General features: G+C 40.4%; 1 protein-coding gene across 1 annotated transcript in view; it reads left to right on the top strand.

Moving 5' to 3' along the window:
• The window catches only part of IL20RA (interleukin 20 receptor subunit alpha), a 30,356-nt gene extending 7,574 nt beyond the window's left edge, over positions 1–22,782 (top strand). The window contains exons 2-7 of the mRNA XM_059700444.1: positions 9,995–10,130; positions 14,658–14,836; positions 16,022–16,197; positions 16,748–16,892; positions 19,766–19,905; positions 21,897–22,782. Of these exons, the coding sequence (XP_059556427.1) occupies positions 10,054–10,130; positions 14,658–14,836; positions 16,022–16,197; positions 16,748–16,892; positions 19,766–19,905; positions 21,897–22,688 (1,509 nt within the window). The 5' untranslated portion in view covers positions 9,995–10,053 and the 3' untranslated portion in view covers positions 22,689–22,782. The remainder of the gene's footprint in view (positions 1–9,994; positions 10,131–14,657; positions 14,837–16,021; positions 16,198–16,747; positions 16,893–19,765; positions 19,906–21,896) is intronic.
• Positions 22,783–23,223: the final 441 nt, after the last annotated feature.

The following is a 23,223-nucleotide window of genomic DNA, read 5'->3' as shown; positions in this document are numbered from 1 at the left end:
GTTCTAGGCATTCAGAAGAACAAGAAAACAAGGTCTCTTTCTTCATGGAGCCTTTAGTCTCAGACAGGTTAATACATCTATATATAGAAAAGCCTAAGTGACTGTTACAACAGGACAACTGGATGACCAAACAGCCGGCCAGTAGCCATGATGCACACTGACCACCAGAGGGCAGACGCTCAATGCAGGACCTGCCCCCTGGTGGTCAGTGCACTCCCACAGCCAACCTTCCATGGCCTCTCCCCCCGGCCAGCCCTGATTGGCCCCAATTGGGACTGGGTGAGATGGCCATTATCAGCCCCGATCACCACCTGTGCACAGATTCGTGCACTACACCTCTAGTTGAAGTATAAATACCAGAATTGAGTAAACCAAGTTTATTTAGAAGCACAGAACAAGGCAACTGATCTCATTTAAGGGTTAGGCAGGGCTTCCTATGAAAAGGGTCCCTTAAACTGAGACTTATAAAAAGTGCTGGTGTGTGTGTGTTGGGGAGGCGGGGGGGGGGGGGGGGGGCGGGAATGCCAATATATGTCACATCACATCACATCCACTTTACTTGAGGAGAAACTGTGCATTGAAAAGAAATGATATATCCAAGTAAATGTCTTACTATAAATAAATACTTCAAAGGCTTTTAGGAAAACACATAAATTCAATTAATAGTCATGGATAGGCTGCCATCTAGCCACATTATGCAAAATATTTATAATTCAGTGTAAATTTATATCTTTTCATTTAAAATATTTGCAAGAAAATAAAGCTAAATTCTGCTTTAATCATATTCTATCCATAAATTACTAGGTAGTTAGTATTCCTTTTTAACACATACATTTCTTTCCTATAAAACCACAGATCGGCAAACAAAACCTGACAAGGTGCAAAATGCCTTAAAAGGATGGTATTTCTGAGGGTGGTACCAAGTAGGTAGGAGTAAGAACCTTTGGCAGCCTCAAAGAATCATTGTGGTCTGCGGCTCCTTACAATACTGAGTCAAACCACAAATAATTATCAAAAAGCACATATGTTACAGCTGTGGTTTGCTAAGTTAGAGTTGGTGTCCTACGTGCTATTTCCCACTTCCTGAATAAATACAGTCCTTCGAAGGCTCTGTTTGCTTTAATGAGCATGAGCAAAGGGAATATCTTAATTGATTGATTCTCCTTTGTTGTCAGTCTTTGGCTCTTCTACACGGGTGGTCTATCCATTGTTGCTCTGCTTTTCTCTTGACCAATGTTTTTGTTGTATATTTTTTACATCTTTATGGCAAGAAAGTACCTCAAGAGCTGATCTTCAGCAAGGCCTATGTGGAAGTCCTGTTCATTTCATTACCTTTAGTAATACAACGTTATCAAGGTACTAGAGGCCCATTGCACGAAGAGATTCATGCAATAGGCCTTCCCTTCCCCTGGCTCTCGGCACCGGTTTTCCTCCAGCACCCGGGACCCAGGCCTTTGCTCTGGCCGGAGCCTTCCGTCTTCGCGGCTCTAGCCAGAGCCTTCAGTCTTCACGGCTCCAGATGGAGCCTTCAGTCTTCGCTCCGCTGCTTCGCCCCTACGTATGCAAATTAACCGCCATCTTTGTTGGGTTAATTTGCATACTCTCCTGATTGGCTGGTGAGCATAGTGGAGGGATGGTTAATTTACATGTTTGTCTATTATTAGGTAAGATAATTCAACCCTGAAGAGGTCTGATTCTACTCCCAGTCTCCTTCAAAACATCAAAGCATCTACTTGTCACTACAGAGAAAAGTTAGCCTATTAAAAACTATTTCACCTTTCTGACAGTGTTTTTGATGGCTACTGTATACTTCCATCCTCATCTTGTTGATTGGAAGTCTGAGATCACATGACCAACCTCATTTCTCTCAAAATCGCAATTAACAATGAACAGAAGGCAATACTGTTACTTATTTTCAAGTCGCCACTAGATAATTTCTTCCAAGTCTCTATGAAATAATTATTATTAAACATCTTACTTTTTCTATTAATTTTTTCTCACATTTTTACCTTGTTGATTTTTATCTTTGAAAATTTCAAATGATGAAGGTGTTATGGAATAATTAACATTACTTCTGTGAAGATAAAAAGTTGTGAAAATGATTTGAAAAATAAACTGGATGATGTATATCAATATTTAATAAACACCTACTGATTGAATTTGGAGTTCCCAACTGCTATTCTTTCCAGTACTTTAGTAGCTCCAATTAGTCTTTGACTCTGTTCATTCTTTTATGTTTTTCCTTCGGAAGCAAGTTATCAAGTTGTAGATACTCCAATCCACATTCCAATTTACTTTTCCACAGTTACTATGATATGCATTACAGTCAAGACACTTTGGAAATAGAAAAATGTGGAGAAAATCAAGTCCCTGCCCTCAAAAAGCTAATTTTCAAAAGGCAAGGGAAGGGAAGACATTCATAAAGAGATGACTAAGGTAGTAGGACTGGTTTTGTAACAAACAGTAGGTCTGACATATACAAATTAATGATGGTATCTTCAAAATAGGTATTTTAGGAGGCTATGCAAAAAAATCTCACAACAATGAATTTCTTAAACTCCTTTTTTCAGAGTTACAGGTAGACCCTGGTATACCTTGGCCAAAATAACCCTTTAAGTGGCAAATCTTCATCTTTGATATATGGATTTAATTTCAAAAGCATTCAGAGGCACTTCCAACGAACTTGGGCAATTAAACGGGGAAATGCTATGTTGGGCAAAAACGAGGTGTGACTATAAAGTAATGAAATGGAATTTTTTACATGTTTGTTAAATACCTCCAAAGATAATTGCAGCTGAAGGGAAGCATGCCTCAAATGCCATGAGCTGAGCAGTACCATGGGTGTAATCATGAACATTCCCAAGGGTACTCTTTGATGGGTAAACTCCAATACATTTATTTTAAAAAGTAGTCTCTCTTAAAGCCCTACATGCTATCAAGCATCATCTGCAATCTATATATATATATATATATATATATATATATATATATATATATATATATATATATATATATATAAAAAGCCAGCGTCTGGAACAACCAGAACAACCGATGACCAGTCGCTATGATGCCCACTGTGGCCAGCGAACTGGCCTGATCTGGGGTGGGGCCAGCCAGCCAACCTCCCCCCAATCAGCTCCACCCCCAATGGGCCCCCACCAACCTGATTGGCCCACAGCCCTTCCCCCTGGCCAGCTCCACCCCCAATCAGCCCCCCCACACCAATCGGGGGTGGGGCTGGCTGGCCAACCTCCCCCAGCCCCATTCGGGGGCGGGGCCAGCTGGCCCAAAACCCCTCCCCATGACCAGCCCCATCCCTAATCAGCCCCTCCACCCCAATCGAGGGTGGGGCCTGCCAGCAGGTCACCCACGGTCCCTCCCCCCCAGCTGGCCCAGCCCTGATCGGGCCCTGATCGGGGCAGGCCTGCTGGCCAACCTCCTGCCATCTCCTCCTCCTGACAGGCCCGCCCCGATCCGCCGATTGGGGCTGGGCCGGCCGGCCCCCACCCATGCACGAATTCATGCTCCGGGCCTCTAGCATTCAATAACAAGCTATAACAAAAGGAAAAATTAACACTGAGAGGGGACACTAAGCTAAATGATGGGACTTACAAGATATAACTAACAATTGTTACTTGGAAGTTCATTAAATGGACATCTCCTTGTGGACCCTTCACAGCTTTGTTATAACAGGCCATTGTAAGTACCCACAATTCAAGGGGACACACTCAAGTATCCCTCTATTGCTCAAGCCCATACTCTGGTCAGCGAGCTCAAAGGGAACCCAGAGGTCCTGACCCAAAGTGTGGCCAAGACCAGACTGTTACCTAGATGACTGTTGTCAGTAATGCCTACTTTCTTCAGTGGAGACTGTGTATACCAGTGATGGCGAACCTATGACACCTCTGACACGCGAACTCATTTTTTTGGTTGATTTTTCTTTGTTAAATGGCATTTAAATATTTAAAATAAATATCAAAAATATAAATCTTTTTTATACTATGGTTGCAAATATCAAAAAATTTCTATATGTGACATGGCACTAGAGTTAAGTTAGGGCTTTTCAAAATGCTGACACGCTGAGCTCAAAAGGTTCGCCATCACTGGTGTATACCCTACATAGCACCACAGTATCATCATATTTTAGTTGCTAAAATAGTACAAGCCAGTATTCATTAAATGGATGCACACCTGGAGGAACAAGGGGTCTTTAAAGTCCAAAAGATAGTATAGGAGGAGAACACCAAAATTGTAAAGGCACACAACAGCAGGGCAAGTTAAGATATTGCAAGTAATTTGGTGTGGCTGTGAACATGGCGCATTTGGCAGAATTGCAAAAGGAGTGTTCAGACAAGCCCATGAAGAATCTTGTGTTTCAAACCAAAGCTGTAATGGTACAGCATTCTCAGAAGAAACTACGTGTGTCAATCAAACAGCTTTATGATTTGGGATGTGAAATCAATGGATTATCAGAGAGAATCAAAGTTATACTTTCTGGCCCTGAACCTGTGTGTGTGTGTTGCGGGGCGGGGGGGGGGGGGGGGGGGAATGCTATTGTTACCCATACATTGGCCCTTGACTCCTGATATCAATGTGGTTGTAACATATTTTCACTCCTGTGTTCATTAAATTATCTTATCAGTACAGGCAGGTTGGAAAAATGACTTACCTCAATCGGAATGTTTATTCATTCCTTCTCTATGTTTTCCAAACTTGAAACAAACACTGTGCCTACAAACTGCAAAGATTTAAAAACCACAAGAAGGTACTAGTTGCCAATTCTTTTTCTTTCTCAAATGTTCTATTTTGCCCCTTTGAAAAAGTGCTAATTCTATTTTTTTATCACGGCTTTGCATCATCAAAACAGGTAAAACCTTGATAAATCCTCACCTGTTCATTGAGCTTTCACAGCATAGCAGCTCTGCTCCGTTAGGAGGTCCTGTTGTTTCTACTTTGTAAATAGAGCTCTGAGCTGCCCACCCATCCCCATGTCCACAGCCAGCATCTGGGGGCAAGCTCAGCCCGCCTCACTGGGGCAGCTGGAGTTATGGTGCTACTGGTCTCTCCAGTTCTAGTCTTGCCCCCATCCAGTCTTTTCTCCCTTCAGCAGTGAAGTAATTCATTGGAACTAAAAATAGGCCATGGCTTCTCCTGATGATAAGGCTTCAATACTCCCCCACTAAATTTCAGTACTCGCCACACCAAATTACCTGCAATATCCTAACTTGCCCTGCTGTTGTGTGCCTTTAAATCCTCCTATACTATCTTTTAGACAAAAGACCCCTTGTTCCTCCAGGTGTGCATCCATTTAATGAATACTGGCTTGAACTATTTTAGCAATAAATTTCAGGTGTAATCTAGCTTCCTTCCCAGGGCTCACAAAGAAGGGGATCTAGCCCATCTGTACTTCTTCCATTTCATCTTGGCCACTCTCCTCCTTTTTCATGGTGGGGCTGCCCCTGGATGATATTTCGATTGATTGACGGGATGATTCAAAACTGATAGCTCTTCTGCCTGTGCAATCGGAAAGATAATGTTGATCCACATAAAGAATGTGCAGGACTAAAAAGCTGGGATATTCTTTCCCTAGAAATAGTGTATAAAACAGTAATATCTATTAGGAAATATTTCTATGAAAGCTATTTACTACTCTCAGTGTATTTGCAATGACCTTAACTAAGAATTTACTGAAATCCTTATCAGTGTATTTACAATGACCTTAACTAAGAATTTGTCTTTTTTTTTAAAAATCCAAAACATTGTTGCTGTGATCTTTACTTGCTACTGAAAGTCTAATAAGTATCCAGTCTTCTCACTAGGTTTTTTATTTTCTTTATAAATAAAATGTTGACCTATTAAGAGGACACCTTTTCAAGATTGTTAAGGCAGGAGTCATTTATAACATGATTGGGAATGGAAGGGCCATATTTTTTTCTTCCAGTTTAATTTCATTTTTTTAATTTAATTTTTTTTATTTTAGTGACTAAACTATCTTAGTTTCTCTTATTTTTAGAATCTTTGTTTTATTAGCTATCTATTGCTGTGTAACAAGGTACCTCAAAACTTAGCAGCTGAATACAATAAGCATTATCTTGGAGAGTTTCCGAAGAGGAGTCTAGTGATGGCTTGGTTGGGTGGTTCTGGCTCAGGGTCTCTCATGAGAGTATTAGAGGCCCAGTGCACGAAATTCGTGCACTGGAGTGGGGTCTCTCAGCGCCCATCTTGGGGATGCCCAACTGATGGCTCCCTGTAGAAAGCGGGCCTAAGCCAACAGATGGACATCCTTAGCACTGCCGTGGATGCAGGAGAGGCTCCCGCTACCACCGCTGCACTCGCCAGCCATGAGCCCAGCTTCTGGCTGAGAGTGCTCCCCCTGTGTGAGCACATTGACCACCAGGGGCAGCTCCTGTGTTTAGCGTCTACCCCCTGGTGGTCATTGCGCATCTTAGTGACCAGTCCTTCCATCGTTAGGTCGACTTGCATATTAGCCTTTCATTAGATAGGATAGTCACGTGATAGGTTGGGGCTACAGTCATCTGAAGGACCCACTTCTAAGCTCACCATTATGCCTCTTGGAAGGAGGCCTCAGTGTCTTTTATAACCTAATCTTGGAAATGATATACCATCATCTCTGTCATATGCTATTGGTCATACAGACCAACCCAGAAACAGTGTGGGAGGGGACTAGACAGTCTGGGAATGCCAGCTGGTGGGAGTAACTGAGTGCCATCTTGGAGGCGGACTATCAAAATTGTGGTGATACATGTGATTTACCCACAATGTGGACTTGGCAGGGGAAATGTATACACATTTCACAATTTCTTTCCAAAATATAGAATGGCATGATGAAAATATTGCTTAATGTTTTAATAGTATGTTCACATTATTAATTCCCTTTATTTAACCTATTATTACCACAGTTTGCCAACATTTTAATAACTGGCATAGCATTTCTAGAGGATTATTTAAATAATTACAAAACATTAAACAAAATGTCTGTTGGATCAATGAATATTAATGATTGGCAGCACATTCTAGAATACAGTTCATTTCAGAAAAGCAATTTGCTTTGTTTCCTCATGACAGTGATCATGAAATTTGAATTAAATTAAAATGAGCAATCCTTGCCCTAACCGGTTTGGCTCAGTGGATAGGGCGTCCGCCTGCGGACTGAAAGTTCCCAGGTTCAATTCCGGTCAAGGACATGTACCTTGGTTGTGGGCACATCCCCAGTAGGGAGTGTGTGGGAGGCAGCTGGTCGATGTTTCTCTCTCATCGATGTTTCTAACTCTCTATCCCTCTCTCCTCCTCTCTCTGAAAAATTAATAAAATATATTTTTTTAAAAAAATGAGCAATCCTTTTTTAAAATTGTTAAGTTATTTCTTAAAACTTTTTGGTATGTTTTAGGCATCTTGAGAGTTCTGCTGATTGTTTACTTATTTTAAAAGATGAACAGAAACCAATGTTATAGAAGATAAAGATTTGTATAGATTAAACAGTGAGAAAATATGCCTAACTTATGTTTTATATTTCCAAACTCAAGTTGCCACAAACCAGACTACTCTAGTTCCTATCCGATAGTTCTGTGGAACCATGCGTTGGTAATACCTTATATCTGTGATATTATAATGCATAGCCTACTTTCATTTTAATTCTTACAATATGCTAACCACTCCTCACATGTTAGTATCAACTAAACATGTAGAACCACGTGTAGCATTTTATTTTAATATATTTATATATTATTTTTTAAATCTTCATCTGAGGATATTTTTTATTGATTTTTAGAGAGGGTGGAACAGAATGGAAAAGACAGAAATATCAATGTGCGAGAAACACATCGATTGGTTGCCTCCTGCACGTGCCCTGACCAGGATTCAGGCCAGGGAGGAGCCTGCAACCGAGATACATGCCCTTGACCAGAATCGAACCCAGAACCCTCTGGTCCACAGGCTGAAACTCTATACCCTAAGCCAAACCGGCTAGGGCACATGTAGCATTTTATATCTGGAAAGATCCTTAGGATTTTTATATTAAAAGTGTTTCTCACTTTTGAAAGGTTGGGAAATACTATACTCCATGCTGCTGCCATCCCATATCCTCTGTCTCATCCTCAAAAATATGATTAAAATTTCAAACCTTGCGATAGCACAGAGCAGTATTAAGTCATTGACCATTACTCACCGAATATAACCTCAAGAAAAAGCCAGTACCAGTTGATATAGTATTCGTTCCGAAGACTTAGAAGAATAAAAATCAAAGAAGGGCATCGGGCAGGTTGTGTCATTTTGAGATCTTCTTTACTCCTCCTACACATACCCACACAGTGATCCGTTGATAGTGCTTCTCTGGGCATTTAATTTTCTTCTTAAAAAAATGAAACGAAGTTATTAAAAAATGATCAAAGTTAAAAGTAGAAGTCATTACAAATATAACACATGCACACACAAACACACTCAACTGTCTGTATTTTGGTTACCCTGCCACATTAAAGAGATTATTTAGGTTTAGCATCAGGGTCATATAAAAAGTTTAAAGTAAAATTTTTTTCTTTCTTTCCATTTGGCTTGTGAAATTAAAATGCATTGTATAGAGTTAGTCTTAGCCAAGGATTAACACAAGCATAAAGCTAATTCCTTTCTCTGACATGAATTCCAATTTATGTATATAGGAATTATGGGACTTGAGCCAAGACTGGACTAGGCCGCAGTAACTTAGCTAAATTTTATTTCCTAATTTTGATTTTCAGTATTGAAATCTGATTCTTTCGAAGTTCATTGACTAGAATATGCATATTTGTGATGGGATAAGTTTTTCATAAAATTTGATTATTACTCAGTATACTTTATGATCTCTCCAATAGTTTAAATTAATATTTTTATTATTACATGTTACCACTGAATTTCTTCACTTATTTTAACTCACGGGTCTTCCTTGTTTTCTTTTATAAGAGATTATCCTTCACTTTCCTTTTGCCCTTTTCTAATTGTTTTGGAGTTTCTCAATTCTTTATCCTTTCTGTACAGAGGATTTCTACAAATTCATCCTCCAGATACAGTTTTTCTTAGATCACAGTTATGTGAGCTTATCAGTGTTTGATTAAATAAATTGTCTTCTTTTCCTGGTTTCTTTTCTAATCCTTGCTTTATACATACTTGTTAGTAAAGCTAATCAGTTCTAAAACTCTGGTCTTTCAGCAGCATCAATTCTAAATTTTCTTTCTATATCTAATAATGGGATTATTTAGTTATCTGCTGGTGCATAACCAACTACCCCCAAATAGTGGTTTGAAACCATTATTTCTCACAATTCTGAGTGTTAACAGGGGCAACAGCTGGATGGTTCTTTTTCTGGTCTTCTTCCAAGTCTCTCCTGCAGCTTCCGTGGAGCTGGAACGCCCACAGTGATTCTCCTGGCCCCGTGATTGGAAAGCTGGGCTCAGCCGGGACAACTGAACCTCTCCCTCATCACATGGCCTCTCCACATGGAGTTCCCAGCAGGGTAGCCCCACTTCTACATGGCAGCTCAGGGCTTCCCAAAGGCAAAAGTGGAGGCTCTGCCCTAACTGGTTTGGCTCAGTGAGTAGAGCGTCGGCCTGCAGACTGAAGGTCCTGGGTTCGATTCTGGGTCAGGGCACATGCCTAGGTTGCAGGCTCGATTCCCAGTAGGGTGCGTGCAAGAGGCAGCCAATCAATGATTCTTTCTCATCATTGATGTTTCTGTCTCTCTCTCCTTTCCTCTCTGAAATCAATAAAAATATATTTTATTTTTTTAAAAAAAAATAGTGGAAGCTGCCAGGCCTTAAGTCTTAGCCCCAGAGTCACTTCTGCCACAATCTGTGGGTTGAAGTGAGTCCGTGTCCGCTCAGGTTCAGTTTGGGAGGAAATACACAGGGCGCCAGTACCGGAAGGCCCTACTGAACGCCACTACCAGAGGGGTTATGTTTTCTTCTTTCTTCACTAAGACCTTGATTTCTCTCTACTCCTGTTTCAGTTCCCTGTGTCCCTGGTGGTGTGCCTAAGCCTGTAAATGTCACCTTCTTATCCATAAACATGAAGAATGTCCTCCGGTGGGGTCCACCCAAGGGGCTACAAGGAGTAGAAGTGACTTACACTGTGCAGTATTTCATGTAAGTTGGTACTTTTCCTTTTGACTGATTTATAAACACAAGACTCAGACTCCTATTAACTGTGTGAAGATTCGCCATCTTTTGTATTAAATAAGTATTTGAAAAGAAAAAAATTAGATGTTTCATGTTAAATTTTTCTTGCTATGCTTTGTTAGGTTAAATTAGAAAACAGTTTCTTCATGGAGACAGGAGCACTGGATGCTGGGGCAAGGGGGAATTATTTAAATGGAGAAAAGAAGTTGGTCAAAAGACTATTCTGTGGCTGAGCAAATAAAGAAATCCATAATCTTTGAAATATCTAAACTTACTGGAATTATGCACATTTTAAGTGAAACTGAGCATAGAATTATGTACAACTAGCTGTTCCTGTTGAAGATAGTAGTGAGTGGACATTTTTACTTTTCACCTCTCCCTCAAAACTCATTGAAAGCAAGAAAGAATGCAAATCAGACAGACAATGTCCAACTTCAAAACAACCAAGGAAATGGTCACAACCCCCAAGCCACAGACTATGAGGTGTATAAGCCAAATACTGTGAAATCTGAAAGAAAACCGCCCAGAAGCTGGAAGTAAACCTATACCTCCTCAAACTCCAACAGCAAAAAAATAATTTCATAAGAATAAATGTCACAGTACTCAGAGGCTTAAGTCTAAGGATGTGGAATCTAAGGATTTCCACCCCCAGAAATTAAGGAAATGTCCCCATGGAGCCCCAGGTTGGTGCCACAGGATGTCAGAGAAGGAGGGAGAGGGATAGAGAGTTAGAAACATCAATGAGAGAGAAACATCGATCAGCTGCCTCCTACACACCTCCTACTGGGGATATGCCCGCAACCAAGGTACATGCCCTTGACCGGAATCAAACCTGGGATCTTTCAGTCGACAAAAGGGAACTTTGGTCAACGCTCTATCCACTGAGCCAAACCAGTTAGGGCACATCATTGATGTTTCTATTGCTCTCTCTCTCTCTCTCTCTCTCTCTCTCTCTCTCTCTCTCTCTCTCCCTTCCTCTCTAAAACCAATAAAAAATATATTTTAAAAATAAATAAAAATAGTTGGCCCCATTCAAAGAGCAGTAGTCCCAAAGAAACCAGCACAGTACCTATCCATAATCATTGGAAGAGAGAAAGAGGAAAAAAGAACACAAGTGAAAAATTTCTGAAAAGTTTTCTCATGGAAGTAGGAAAAAAATTCATACAAATAATTGCCCATAATTTGAGCCCATAAGCAACATGTTTCTCATGGCAAAGCTTAAAGAAGAAGTTGCAATCTCTTCCAAAAGAAGAGATTCTGAGACCACAGGAAGAACTTTTTTTTTTAAAAGCAAGTGGGCAGAGCTTAGGGAAAAGATGTAAAATAAAAATATTAAATATACTTTAAAAACCTATTATAGCCCGGCTGGCGTGGCTCAGTGTTTAAGCGTCAACCTATGAACCAGGAGATCAAGATTCCATTCCCGGTCAGGGTATATTCCTGGGTTGCAGGCTCATTCCCCAGTGTGGGGCATACAGGAGGCAGTCGATCAATGGTTCTCTCTCATCACTGATGTTTCTATCTCCCTCTCCCTCTGCCTACCTCACTGAAATCAGTAAGAATTAAAAAAGAACAAAAAAACTATTATAGCTGTTAGGAATAGTTGACCAGGTAATAATGATAATAATCTGGCATTGCATATCATAAATGCATGCTATATCCAGCAAAATATAATAAAAATAATAGCAAGACATATCCTGGTGAACTTATTGAACTTTAAGAAAATGAAATGATTTCTGGCCATCCTAGCAAAAGCAGGACTCAAGTCGGGTGGGGGGATGAAGTGATTTCTCTCTGGCAGCACTCAGCACTCAGCAGAAAACAGTGCCATATCTTCTGAGGGGAAAATAGGTGAGGCCCAAGACTCTTACCAAGTTCAACAGATGTCTTTTCAAGTAGGTGGGAATTCAGGATATCATTCCCCTGAGACCTTCTTGGGGGGTGGGGAACCGCTAACTAAAGATAATAACCATCTGACATAGAAAAAAAAGATGAACCTAGACAAAGAAATTAGTAATGACAGGATAATGGCATAAAGACTAGTAGCATGCATTGCAACAATGTAAATTTAGAACTAAGACCACATAGTGATGGGAAATATGGTTCTTGAAATTTCTCATATATATTTGAACCTAAACAATAATAGAACAAATCAGAAGGTGGGCAGAAACTGTAAGTGAACTGATATTCATAGCAGAAAACCATTAAATATGATCTAAAATGAAGTGACTTCATTTTAATGACTAAGCTCTCAGTATTTTTCGAGAAACCATTTTCTTAATTTAAATGATATTTTAAGAACCAATATATCTTGTGGTAATGAGACATTTGAACTATAGCAATTCCTTTAATTTCTTATTTTATATTAAAGTTTAAGTCAAGTTAAATTTACTACTTTTATTAAAACTACACATGTGGTATAATCTAGTTTTTATCTATATATTCAGCTATCTAACTATCCTTCTGGTTATGTAATCATGATGAGATGTCCAGAATCATGTATACCAAATATTTCAGGGTAATGGGTTTCCAGCTGATTTATTTCTCTCTTGATTCTGTTTTTCTGATTAGTTGAGTTTTTTTTTTTTAATGTACCATAGTTACAAAATAGAATAAAGTCATTTTTTTGTCTTTGAAAAAAAATTCCGACCTCCAAAGGCAATGGAGGACTTCAACTGCTATTCCTGAGCAAATTGAACTAGACCTTCATTCTCATTTCCGAGGCGTTTCCCAGGAGCTGAGTTTAGGAAAAAGACATCACTGTGCAAAGGGAAAAGTTTCAGGAGCACGCCCTTGCCTCCTTTTCCATTAGGTGGAGCAAAGAGCTTGCTCTGTCCTTTGTATGTCTCCGTGATTCAGAAAAGGATTTTTTAAAACGGGCAGATTCATCACTGCTCTCTGACAGCAGATAAATTGGATTGTGCAACTTTTGAAAAAGAATATATATAGATATAAAAAAAAGGTGGACAGGAATACAGGGTGGTATATGCCACTGATAGAGCTCCAAGCTCAGCTGGAGTCAGACAGTCCTGGGTTCATAGCCAGGCTGTGAGCCTTGCTGGGTAACTTTGGGCAGATTACATATTATACTTTTTTTTAAATATATTTTATTGATTTTTTACAGAGAGGAAAGGAGAGGGATAGAGAGTTAGAAACATCGATGAGAGAGAAACATCGATTAGCTGCCTCCTGAACACTCCCTACTGGGTATGTGCCCGCAACCAAGGTACATTCCCTTGGGTCCGCAGGCCGACGCTCTATCCACTGAGCCAAACTGGTTAGGGCTACATATTATACTTTTGAGTGAAGTTTGTTTCCAAATAAAAGATGAAATTTGAACAAAAGTTTAAAATATATCTGCCAAAAGAATTTAATGCAAAAATATATAGGGAAGCACTGAAAGCTCAAGCTTTGCATCCCAGGAAAGTGGTTCAAATCCCAGGTATGCCCTTACTGGTGATATGAACTTGAGCATTTGGTTTCCTTATCTCTCTGGGCTTCAGTTTTCTCATCTGTGAAATGGGTTACCACTGTTACAACCTTTTGTCCCAGACAGAAAGAGGCATCATCCTTAATTCCTCCCTTATATGCCCTCAATCACCACGTCCTGTGTCCTGATATTTCTTCCTTTGTCCTATTGGTTCCATGGCCACCATCCTTGTCTGAGCCACCTGCATCTTCCACCTGGAGTATCCTCCCAGCTCCTCTCCAGGCTGCCTCTCCTAACCCTTTGCATTCTCCGTGCTACCACCAGAGTTATCTTTCTAAAACCCTAACATGCTGCTTTAATCTTTTCAGTATCCTCTCCTGCAAACCTGTCTCTTTTCCCGGCTCATCTCTTATCACTAAATATACCTTAGTCTCTCCCACCTAATAATATTCCCCCCTCCCTATTTACTATGGGTGTTATGCTTTTAATAAAGGAAAGGAAAAATCAGAGTGAACATCCTAGTTAATATCATCATCGCTATAATTGAAAATGCAGATTGAGGCATGCACTTCAGTCTAGTGACTTTTCCCCAAACCCTTGATGGCAAGTAGATTTTTTAATTTTATGAGAATGTCAAGGTAATTTTTCTTCCAAGAAAAAAGATGGCTAATTTTTCTTAAAACAACCCATCAAACTGACCTAAGTATGCATGGTGGACTACAAAACTTACATAGATATAATTTATTAGAAGAGTTGATCACACAATATGTAAAATTTTACTGTAGCCCAAGAATAATAATAAAATCTATGCTTTCAAAATATACTGTGAATTATAATTCACAGAAAAGAAAGGTGATTACAGAAACTCTGACTCATGTTCCTGACAGCTAATGAAAAAAATTGCCAGCAGCAAAAGCAGATTCCTTTTTATCTCAATGACAGGCACTTCTGTTGTTCTGAAGAGAAGGTCTTAAGTTCCATTCAGGTTTATATAATGACTGTTTTTTCCTATTGTAAAGCACAGAGGGCACTTCATTATTAATTCACAGTTTCCTTCTCTGCAGATATGGGCAAAAGAAATGGCTGAACAAATCCGAATGCAGAAATATCAATAGGACCCACTGTGATCTCTCTGCTGAAACTTCTGACTATGAACATCAATATTATGCCAAAGTTAAGGCCATTTGGGGATCTGATTGTTCCAAATGGGCAGAAACTGGACGGTTCTATCCTTTATTAGAAAGTAAGTAATACAATTGTCTGTTAAACACGAATTAATATCACACTCACCTGACCTCCTGGTGTTGCCAGGTTCAATCTCATAGACAGCTCTGCCCGAGGAGCCAGTGCTCAGCTTGGCTCTGTTCTGCACTCTGTCCGTCAGCTGGTGGAGTGACCCAAGGTGCTTCTCCCCACTGCATCCCAGAGTCTTGTCTTTAGAATGCAAGCTGTGGCGAAGTGACCTCCAAGATCTCTCCCAGATCCCAAATTGACGCTAAATGTCAATACTATCAAATTTTGATTTGATTTTAACATTTAGTGGAGACTATGTAATTTGTGGAACAACTGACAGATCTGTTTTTAATGTTGTGGGTTTCAAAACCGTCAAATATGTCCACAAGGATGATTACAGGTTATTCTGATCACCAAAGTAAGTCTTTTCTTTGTGGTGTGACTTGGTGGTGTGATGATGCAATTTCTAGCTGTAACTCAGAATCAAGACAACATCTTGCTGGTGTTTGCTTTTTCATTGTTCCGTGCCCTGATCTGTAGCTGACTCGGGTACAGGACTCACTCAGAGGTGCCATATGAAATTTACAAGTTCTCCTTAGGTCCTGAAACTGGAGCCTTTCTTCAGATTCCCTTCGAGCTCAGAAGTCAGCAAACTATGCCCTCAACCAAATGCAGCAGCACCACCCCCTTTCTGTTTTTCTACAGGCTGAGCGCTAAGAATGGGTTTTACATTGATATAAATAATAGTTGCAACAGAGATCCTATCTGGACCTTTATGGTTAAACTTTGCTAACCTCTGTTCTAGATCATTCCAATCACATCTCCAAAGGTTTTTAGCAGTGCTTCATTCCTTTGTGTCTGCTTTTTGCCATGTGTCCAATCATATTAATGTTATTTATCACCGATTTTTCAAGTCATGGCAGTGTTATAAATAGTTTTCATTGTATTTGCCATCATCAAGTACTATTTATCCATGTGACTGGGAACTCCTCAACTGACTGTTTTAACATTGTGTCCGCGTACAGGAAATTCTCATTTCAAGTTTCTGCATGCCTTGGGCCCACCTTGGAGCATTCTGAGGCATCTCAAATAAGAGAGTTGGACGGAGAGTTTTTGTCCCAGGAGGATTAGACTGTAGTTTTATCCAAGGTGATTTCTACATCTGAACATAATTCCCTCTCCTCTCCCCTTTAAGCACAAATTGGCCCACCAGGCGTTACTTTGACTCCTGGTGAGAAATCCATTTCTGTGGTTCTGACGGCTCCAGAGAAGTGGAAGAAAAATTCAGAAGAAAGTTCCATTTCCATGCAACAAATATACTCGAATCTGAAGTACAATGTGTCCATCCATAATACTAAATCAAACAGAACGGTAAGTCTGAAATGGAACAGGGCACATAATCTGGGTCCCTTTTTGCAGTTAATGCTAAAGCAAGCAGCCCTGCCGCTTTAATTCTCTGCATGTGAAAATGCGAAGATGTGGTATTCAAAAGAGATGCCATCCAAGGTACAATTGAAGCTATGTGGAAACTTAGGAAACTTCAGAATTCCTGTACAGAAACTTTCTATTAATGGACATGATATTGCTATCGGAGTAGTTATTGACGGAGAAGCTTTTACTTGCATAACATCTGTCAGTCACTCTCGAAGAAAGAAAAAGGTATTAGCAAGAACACAGGACAAAGCTGAATGAGAAATCCATCCTTACGTTATTATTTAGCATTGTACTGGGATTGTTTCAGTTCCTGGGTATTGCCGAGCTAGAGGAAAGGGGTATTTTGAAGCTGTTGCTGAAAAGAAAGCTTGTAGGTATAGTCAAGGATTTCATGGTATCTGGGTCTTTTATTTCCTTGTAGAGTTATTTGTCTGGGGTGGTACTAGAACTCTTTGCTGTAACTGATGTTTGCCATTCCCTAACCTAGTGGTCTCAGTGTGTGACCAACCACACGCTGGTGCTCAGCTGGCTAGAGCCGGACACTCTGTACTGCATCCACGTGGGGTCCTTCGTCCCAGGGCCTCCTCGCCTTGCTCAGCCTTCTGAGAAGCAGTGTGTCAGTACTTTGAAAGGTAAGCTTTTAAACACCTCAGCTGCTCTGAGGAAGGAAGTCTGATGAAACTAGAAGAAAGTGTGGCAGTGTAGACAAGGTATTGGCAAATCTGTTTCTACCAGAAACAGGTTGAGGCAAAGGCAGAAACAGCTGTCCCCAGAAATGCATTGAGCAACCCGGGACACTGCCATTGAACTTGGCCAACGTTAGGGAGTGTTTTCACCCCTCGGGGGACCTCAGCACCAGGCCTGGCACTTGCTGCCAGCAAGCCACTGCCTTGGGAAATAACAATGGGGAACTTTTACACACATCTTTTTTCTTTTTCAAAATGATAATCATTCCGGTCCGTAGAAGTTCTGTGGTCTTCAAGCACATCAGACAATTAATTGTATTGCTAGAAACAAAGCATTATCATAAAAACACTTTTTAAGACAGAATCCTTTGCTCCCCCTCAGAAATACAAATTACAGGCTCCATGTTTACATATCGCTGACTGGCTGGTCTGGGATCTACAAACCAGTACTTATGGCCTCTCTCTTAGAGTTGCTTCTCTCTCCTTTCTTTCTTTTCTTTTTTTCTTTTCTTTTTTTTTTTTTTTGTCTCCTTCTCATGTCTGAACGTGGCTGCCAAGGAACTGTGAGTGAAGAGTCTCCTTTCTGTTGGGAGACATGGAGTTAGGACCTTAGCATTTGTATAATCATTCTTCCTCCAGGGTGAGAGGACCTTGTATTCAAAACCTGAAAATTGAAAATAAATCCTAAAGTTGACCTTCACTTACTGGCTCTTCATCCATTATTCTTCTGTTTCTCTCTTCCAAACGTGCTGGCCTAAGACAAATGTCATAGCATTTCCCCCAAGCCTTGGTTCCATCCCCAGCTATGGGACAGGGATGGTGACAGACCCCTGCTCTCCTCCTCCTTCACGCCTCCCACATGTCATGATAAAAATGTCCCAAGGAATACAAAGGGAATTTTTTTAGTACAAATAAAAAGTGAAAAGCTTTCTTTTTAAATCTCTATCCTTGCCATAGCGTTCCCTTTAAAATAAAAGGTTCTCTACCACGTGTCAAATTAAACTAAAATGCTAAGCAAGCAAAAGGCAACACAAAGCAGATTGAAGAAATTATTTTGGTATTTGGATAAAGTGCTCTGTTTACTAATAGCTTGATCAGTGGCCAAATGCTAGGAATGCATTTCCAGTGGAAGTCATTTAAGCAGTTGGCAGAGTTAAGCAACTAGAGTAGAGATTAAATTAAATACTTCCCAGTAAACAGATGGAGCAACTTTCTAACCAGTTTAGGAAAGGTAACAAAAGAGCAAGGAGGCACCATTTCAGGTCCTGAGGTTTTCCAGGATCTCCCAGCTGTTAAATCACCCCAGCTACCTTTCCAAGATAACGCTTTGACAACCTCCTTTTAAAAGAATCGGGCCCTAGCTGTTTTGGCTCACTAAGTAGAGCATCCGCGTAAGGACTGAAGGGTCCCTGGTTCAATTCCAGTCAAGGGCACATGCCCAGGTTGCAAACTTGATTCCCAGTAGGGGGTGAGCAGGAGGCAGCTGATCAATGATTCTCTCTCATCATTGATGTTTCTATCTCTCCTTCTCCCTTCCGCTCTGAAATCAATAAAAAGATGTATTTTTAAAAATCAGTATTATCTCTTTTGGGACTATTCTTTGGAAAATATTTCTGTTCCCCATAGTCCCCCAATCCCTACAAATACAGATAGGGTTTCTTTGTTTATTGTAACCAACATGTGCTGATGTACACGAAGTGCCACCAGTCACTGTTGGCCTGGCTCCTTTTAATTAGTGCAAGTTCCGTCCTAGATCAGGGATTGTATCCAGAGGACTGGACTGAGTTGTAGCCTAAAGTAGGAGCAGATGATGCTCAGTCACCTGCAACATCTGCATTGTGGTGTTGGCATCTTTCTATGTGGAAGCTGATGACAGATGTGCTCTTCAGGAATTGGTCAGGGTAGAAGAACCTGCAGTTGGAGCCCTGTTTTACTGGGCTTTACTCAAGTTTAACTAATTTAAATGCTAATCTCATTTTAAAAATACCTTCACAGAAATATCTAGAATAATGTTTTACCAATACCTAGGTTCCAATTTGGTTTTGCCAAATTGACTCATAAAATTAACCATCCCAACTTCCAATTACCCCACAGGAGCTTAACAAATATAAGTTAGTCACAATAATCCCCGTTCTGATCAATGGTGGGCCAGGACTACTTTTCTTAAAACTATTCACCAGGTCTTTTCATTCCCTATGGACTTTTACTCATCATGAACCCATAACACATCAAAACCTGGAAAGGAGTTACTGCCATTCTCAGCACACACCAGCTCAGCCACCTTCCTACAAACATCCCCAAACTCCAGACGTACCCAGAAAAGTCTGAGCAACCAGCACGAGGGTAGTTCTGTTGGTCACGTAGGAGGTGATGCCATATATCCCTGTCGTCTACTGAATATATGAAAAAGACTGAGTCAAATGAGTGGCATAGAAAAGTGGGACTGCTTAGTGGGATCATTACAAGAGGGTTTTGTTGTTCGATTTGGAGTGCTGTGAGTTGCCTGAATTTTAGATACATTTACCTTCAAGTATAAAAACCAACATGAATATCATAGCCAGACATAAAATGTTGGAATATACACTGACCTGGGTTGCTAACGCATCCTTGCTGTAAAGATTTGAGACAGTCCTTAAGACTATCTATCGTCAGAGACAGTAGGAATTCTGAGACCCCTTATTACATTGTTATAAATGAGAAAACTGAATTCGTACATGTAAGTGATTATGCCCAAAGCTTCTTGACATTGCCCATGTTTTCCCACCACACCAAGTTACAACAATGTACTCTCCCCCGCCCCCCCTTTTTTTTTTTAACAGATCAAACATCAGCATTGAAAATTAAAATCATCTTCTGGTATGTTTTGCCCATATCTGTTACCCTGTTTATCTTTTCTGTGATGGGCTTCTCTGCGTACAGATATATCCATGTTGGCAAAGAGAAACACCCAGCAAATCTGGTGAGTGCTTAGTGTGGCCGGACTCATTATAGCAACACATCTCCAGGAAGCTGGAAAGGAGGCTCTGTAACTAATACCATTCCTTTTAGGGGCAGAGTGAGTTTAAAGGTAAAGAGCTAATAAATTTAAAAAAACACACACACACTTTTCTCTACTAGATTAACTCACTAACATAACCAAAGAGAAAGATTCTTTAGCATTAACAAAGATTTTAGGTTTCATGACCAGATTAGACTAGGTCTTGAGGTACGAGATAAATGAGGTCATGATCCATGCCCTTCAAGTCTAGTTGGGGACAAGAATTTCAGAATGATATGACTATGATGAAAGCAGGCACTGGGGATGGTGGGGTACAGGGGAGGCACTGAAACCCTGCATGGGGACCAGGAGAAGTTCATGCCTGGGCTTGGTTATAAAAGGTGAGTAAGAGTTAGGGACCTACTACTGGCAGAAGAAACAGCAGGGGAAAGGCGGATAGCTGTTTGGGAAACCACATGGTATTGTTAAATCATAAGGTTCCTGATGAGGAGCTATGAAAGCTGCTACCAGAGAGTAGGTGGTAAGGCCAGGTAATGAGAGAATTGGGCTGTTATTCCAAGAAGGTTGGGCTTTATTCTATTGGCAAAGAAATCTCTGTAGGGTTTTACCTTGGTGATGTCACGGTCGATATTGTGTTTTAGATCCAACTGGATAGTGGGTCTAAGACAACATTAGGGGGATTGAGACTAGAAGAAACAAGTAAAGTAACTAGGAGACTGGCAGTTTTCCAAAGGAGAGAAGATGAGAGTCTAAGAGAAGAGAGTGGGATGGAGGGCTGGGCTGGAGACCAGGACATGGGAGGGAAGCACATTTAGGGGGGAAATGGCCAGGATCTCATCACTCATAGTAAGGAGAAGCAAGGAGTAAAAGGAATTAACCTTATCCTCTGGACCATGCACTGAAGGGTTTTGAAATGCTGAGCATATTTTAACAATAAAAATTATTTCTTTGGGAATTATTAAAAATATGTTCACATGTACACAATACATACATGTATTCCTGTTAGTTCAGTTTAAAAATAGTTCTATGAATCTGCCTGCACTTAAGGTTCAGAATTAGCTTTTTAAAGGCATAGGGAGACCTTTCCTGGAAGGGAAATTCACAAAATTGACCACACATTACTTTTTACAAAAAAAAAAAATTGTAAAAGAATAAAATTAAAGGATTTATTTTATAATGTTAAATGAAATCACATCATAGATTAGACAATGAGGATTGTAACATAGCTCATCATTGGCAATCTAAACAGGCACCTCCCACATATCCCCAGCAACATTTTAACCTGAAACAAGTTTTCCTGGCATTAGGTAGAGTTTTTCTGTCTGCCATAAACTGGCAAATGGATTTCCCTTTTTGACTTTATTATAGCATGATTCCTTTGGTGTTTGGGGGAAGTAAGTAGAACCATCCCTGCTCATGTTCTTATCTGCTTTTTACAACCAGTTTTCATGCCCACCCATATTTCATGTCTGGACTGCATCCAAAAAGGGCTAGGAGCCCAGGTAACCACAGCTTATTAACAAATACATAATAAACTATAATTAACAAAGCAATTTCAAAACCTCCATCTCACTTAGTTCTCACCACCTTTTATGTGGCACAAAATCTCATTTTTCAGAATTAAAAATCAAGGCTCAAGAAATTAAATAACATCCTAAATTTCCTCAGCCAGTTAGAGGAGGGGGCAGTCACACCCTTATATTTGACCTGGACAGATACCCACCCAGTGAACCACTTTTCACTTCATATGCATTTTGTATGTCTTGGTCTCTTCCATACGCATTTTGTGTGAATGAGGTTTTCTCTATATTCCAAGCGTAACTTTCACTTCCATGAGTTGGTAAGAATAGATCTTTAAAACCATCTGATGACAGTATAAGTTCTACTTAACAGCTGTTTTTAATATCTGTCAAAAGTGAAAAGGTGAAAACCATTCTCTTCTTTCTTTATAGATTTTGATTTATAGAAACGAACTTGACAAAGGATTCTTTGTACCTGCTGAACAAATTGTGATTAACTTTATCACACTCAATATTTTGGAGGATTCTAAATTTTCTCATAAGGATATAAGTGTCGTGGAAAAAAGCAATGATGTATGGGATCTGGGTGAGCCCAGCAAGGACCAAGAGCCCCATCAGGAGGAAATGGAGGTGATGCACTTAGGGTATGCTTCCCATTCGGTGGACATTGTCGATGACACTGAGGAAAGCTCCAAAGGGACTTCCCTGACCCAGCAAGAGTCCCTCGGCAGAACAATACCCACAGATAAAATAGTCATCGAGTATGAATATAATGTGAGGACCACTGACCTTTCTGTGGGGCCTGGAGACCAAGAGCTCGGTTGGCAGGAGGAGATGTTCCTACAAGGAAAATTATTTGAGCCACAGGCAGCTTTGGCCAACTGGGGCCCACAAACACTACTGTATTCATATACCCCTCAACTCAGAGACTTGCACCACCGGCCAGAGGAGCACGTGGACACAGAAGAGGAGCCAGAAGAAGAGCCATCGACCACACTGGTGGATTGGGACCCTCGCACTGGCAGGCTGTGTATACCTTCCTTATTTGGCTTTGCACATGAGTCAGAAGGATATGAACATCCTGCGTACAAGGAGCTCACAGATGAGGGCCTTTTGTCTAGAATTTATGAGGACCAGGCTCCCGGCAAGCCACTTGAAGAAGATGAAACCTATCTGACGCAATTTTTGGAGGAGTGGGGATTGTATGTACAAATGGAAGACTAACGCCCACACCTCCCTCTCTGCCTAACCCCTACTGTTACAAGGCACATGAGTGCAAACATCTGAGTGCCCAAACAATAAAGTGTCTGGGATAAAAGAGGTTTGCCTATATTTTTGTTTGTCAGTGAGAACAACTTATTTCCTCTTTCCTCTTAGCACTTGTTTCATTCTGTCTCACATCGTGGTTGGTTCATGCCGGTGGGCCTCTTACGGTGATGGCGGGCACCTGGAGTACAGTGGCTGACCCACTGCTTTGTACCAGTAATATTTGCCGAATGTTTGTCAAATTAGATGCAGAATGTATTCAGGGGGGTGTACTCTGGCCCGTTGTTATTTTCAAATAAGCACATTTATACAATTATTTTTTGGACACTTAAATGTATAACACTGTAAAAATGTTTCATTATATAAATACTACTTTTTTAGAATTTGGTTTATTGTTAGAAAAATGATATATTTAAAATATACGAATATCACAAAGTGGGTGGTAAGTTGGTCACACTTAAGGACCCCAATGCATCATTAAATCATAATAATA

This window comes from Myotis daubentonii, chromosome 6 (genome assembly GCF_963259705.1).
Source record: "Myotis daubentonii chromosome 6, mMyoDau2.1, whole genome shotgun sequence".
Classification (NCBI taxonomy): domain Eukaryota; kingdom Metazoa; phylum Chordata; class Mammalia; order Chiroptera; family Vespertilionidae; genus Myotis; species Myotis daubentonii.
This window is presented reverse-complemented; position numbering and strand designations above follow the sequence as displayed.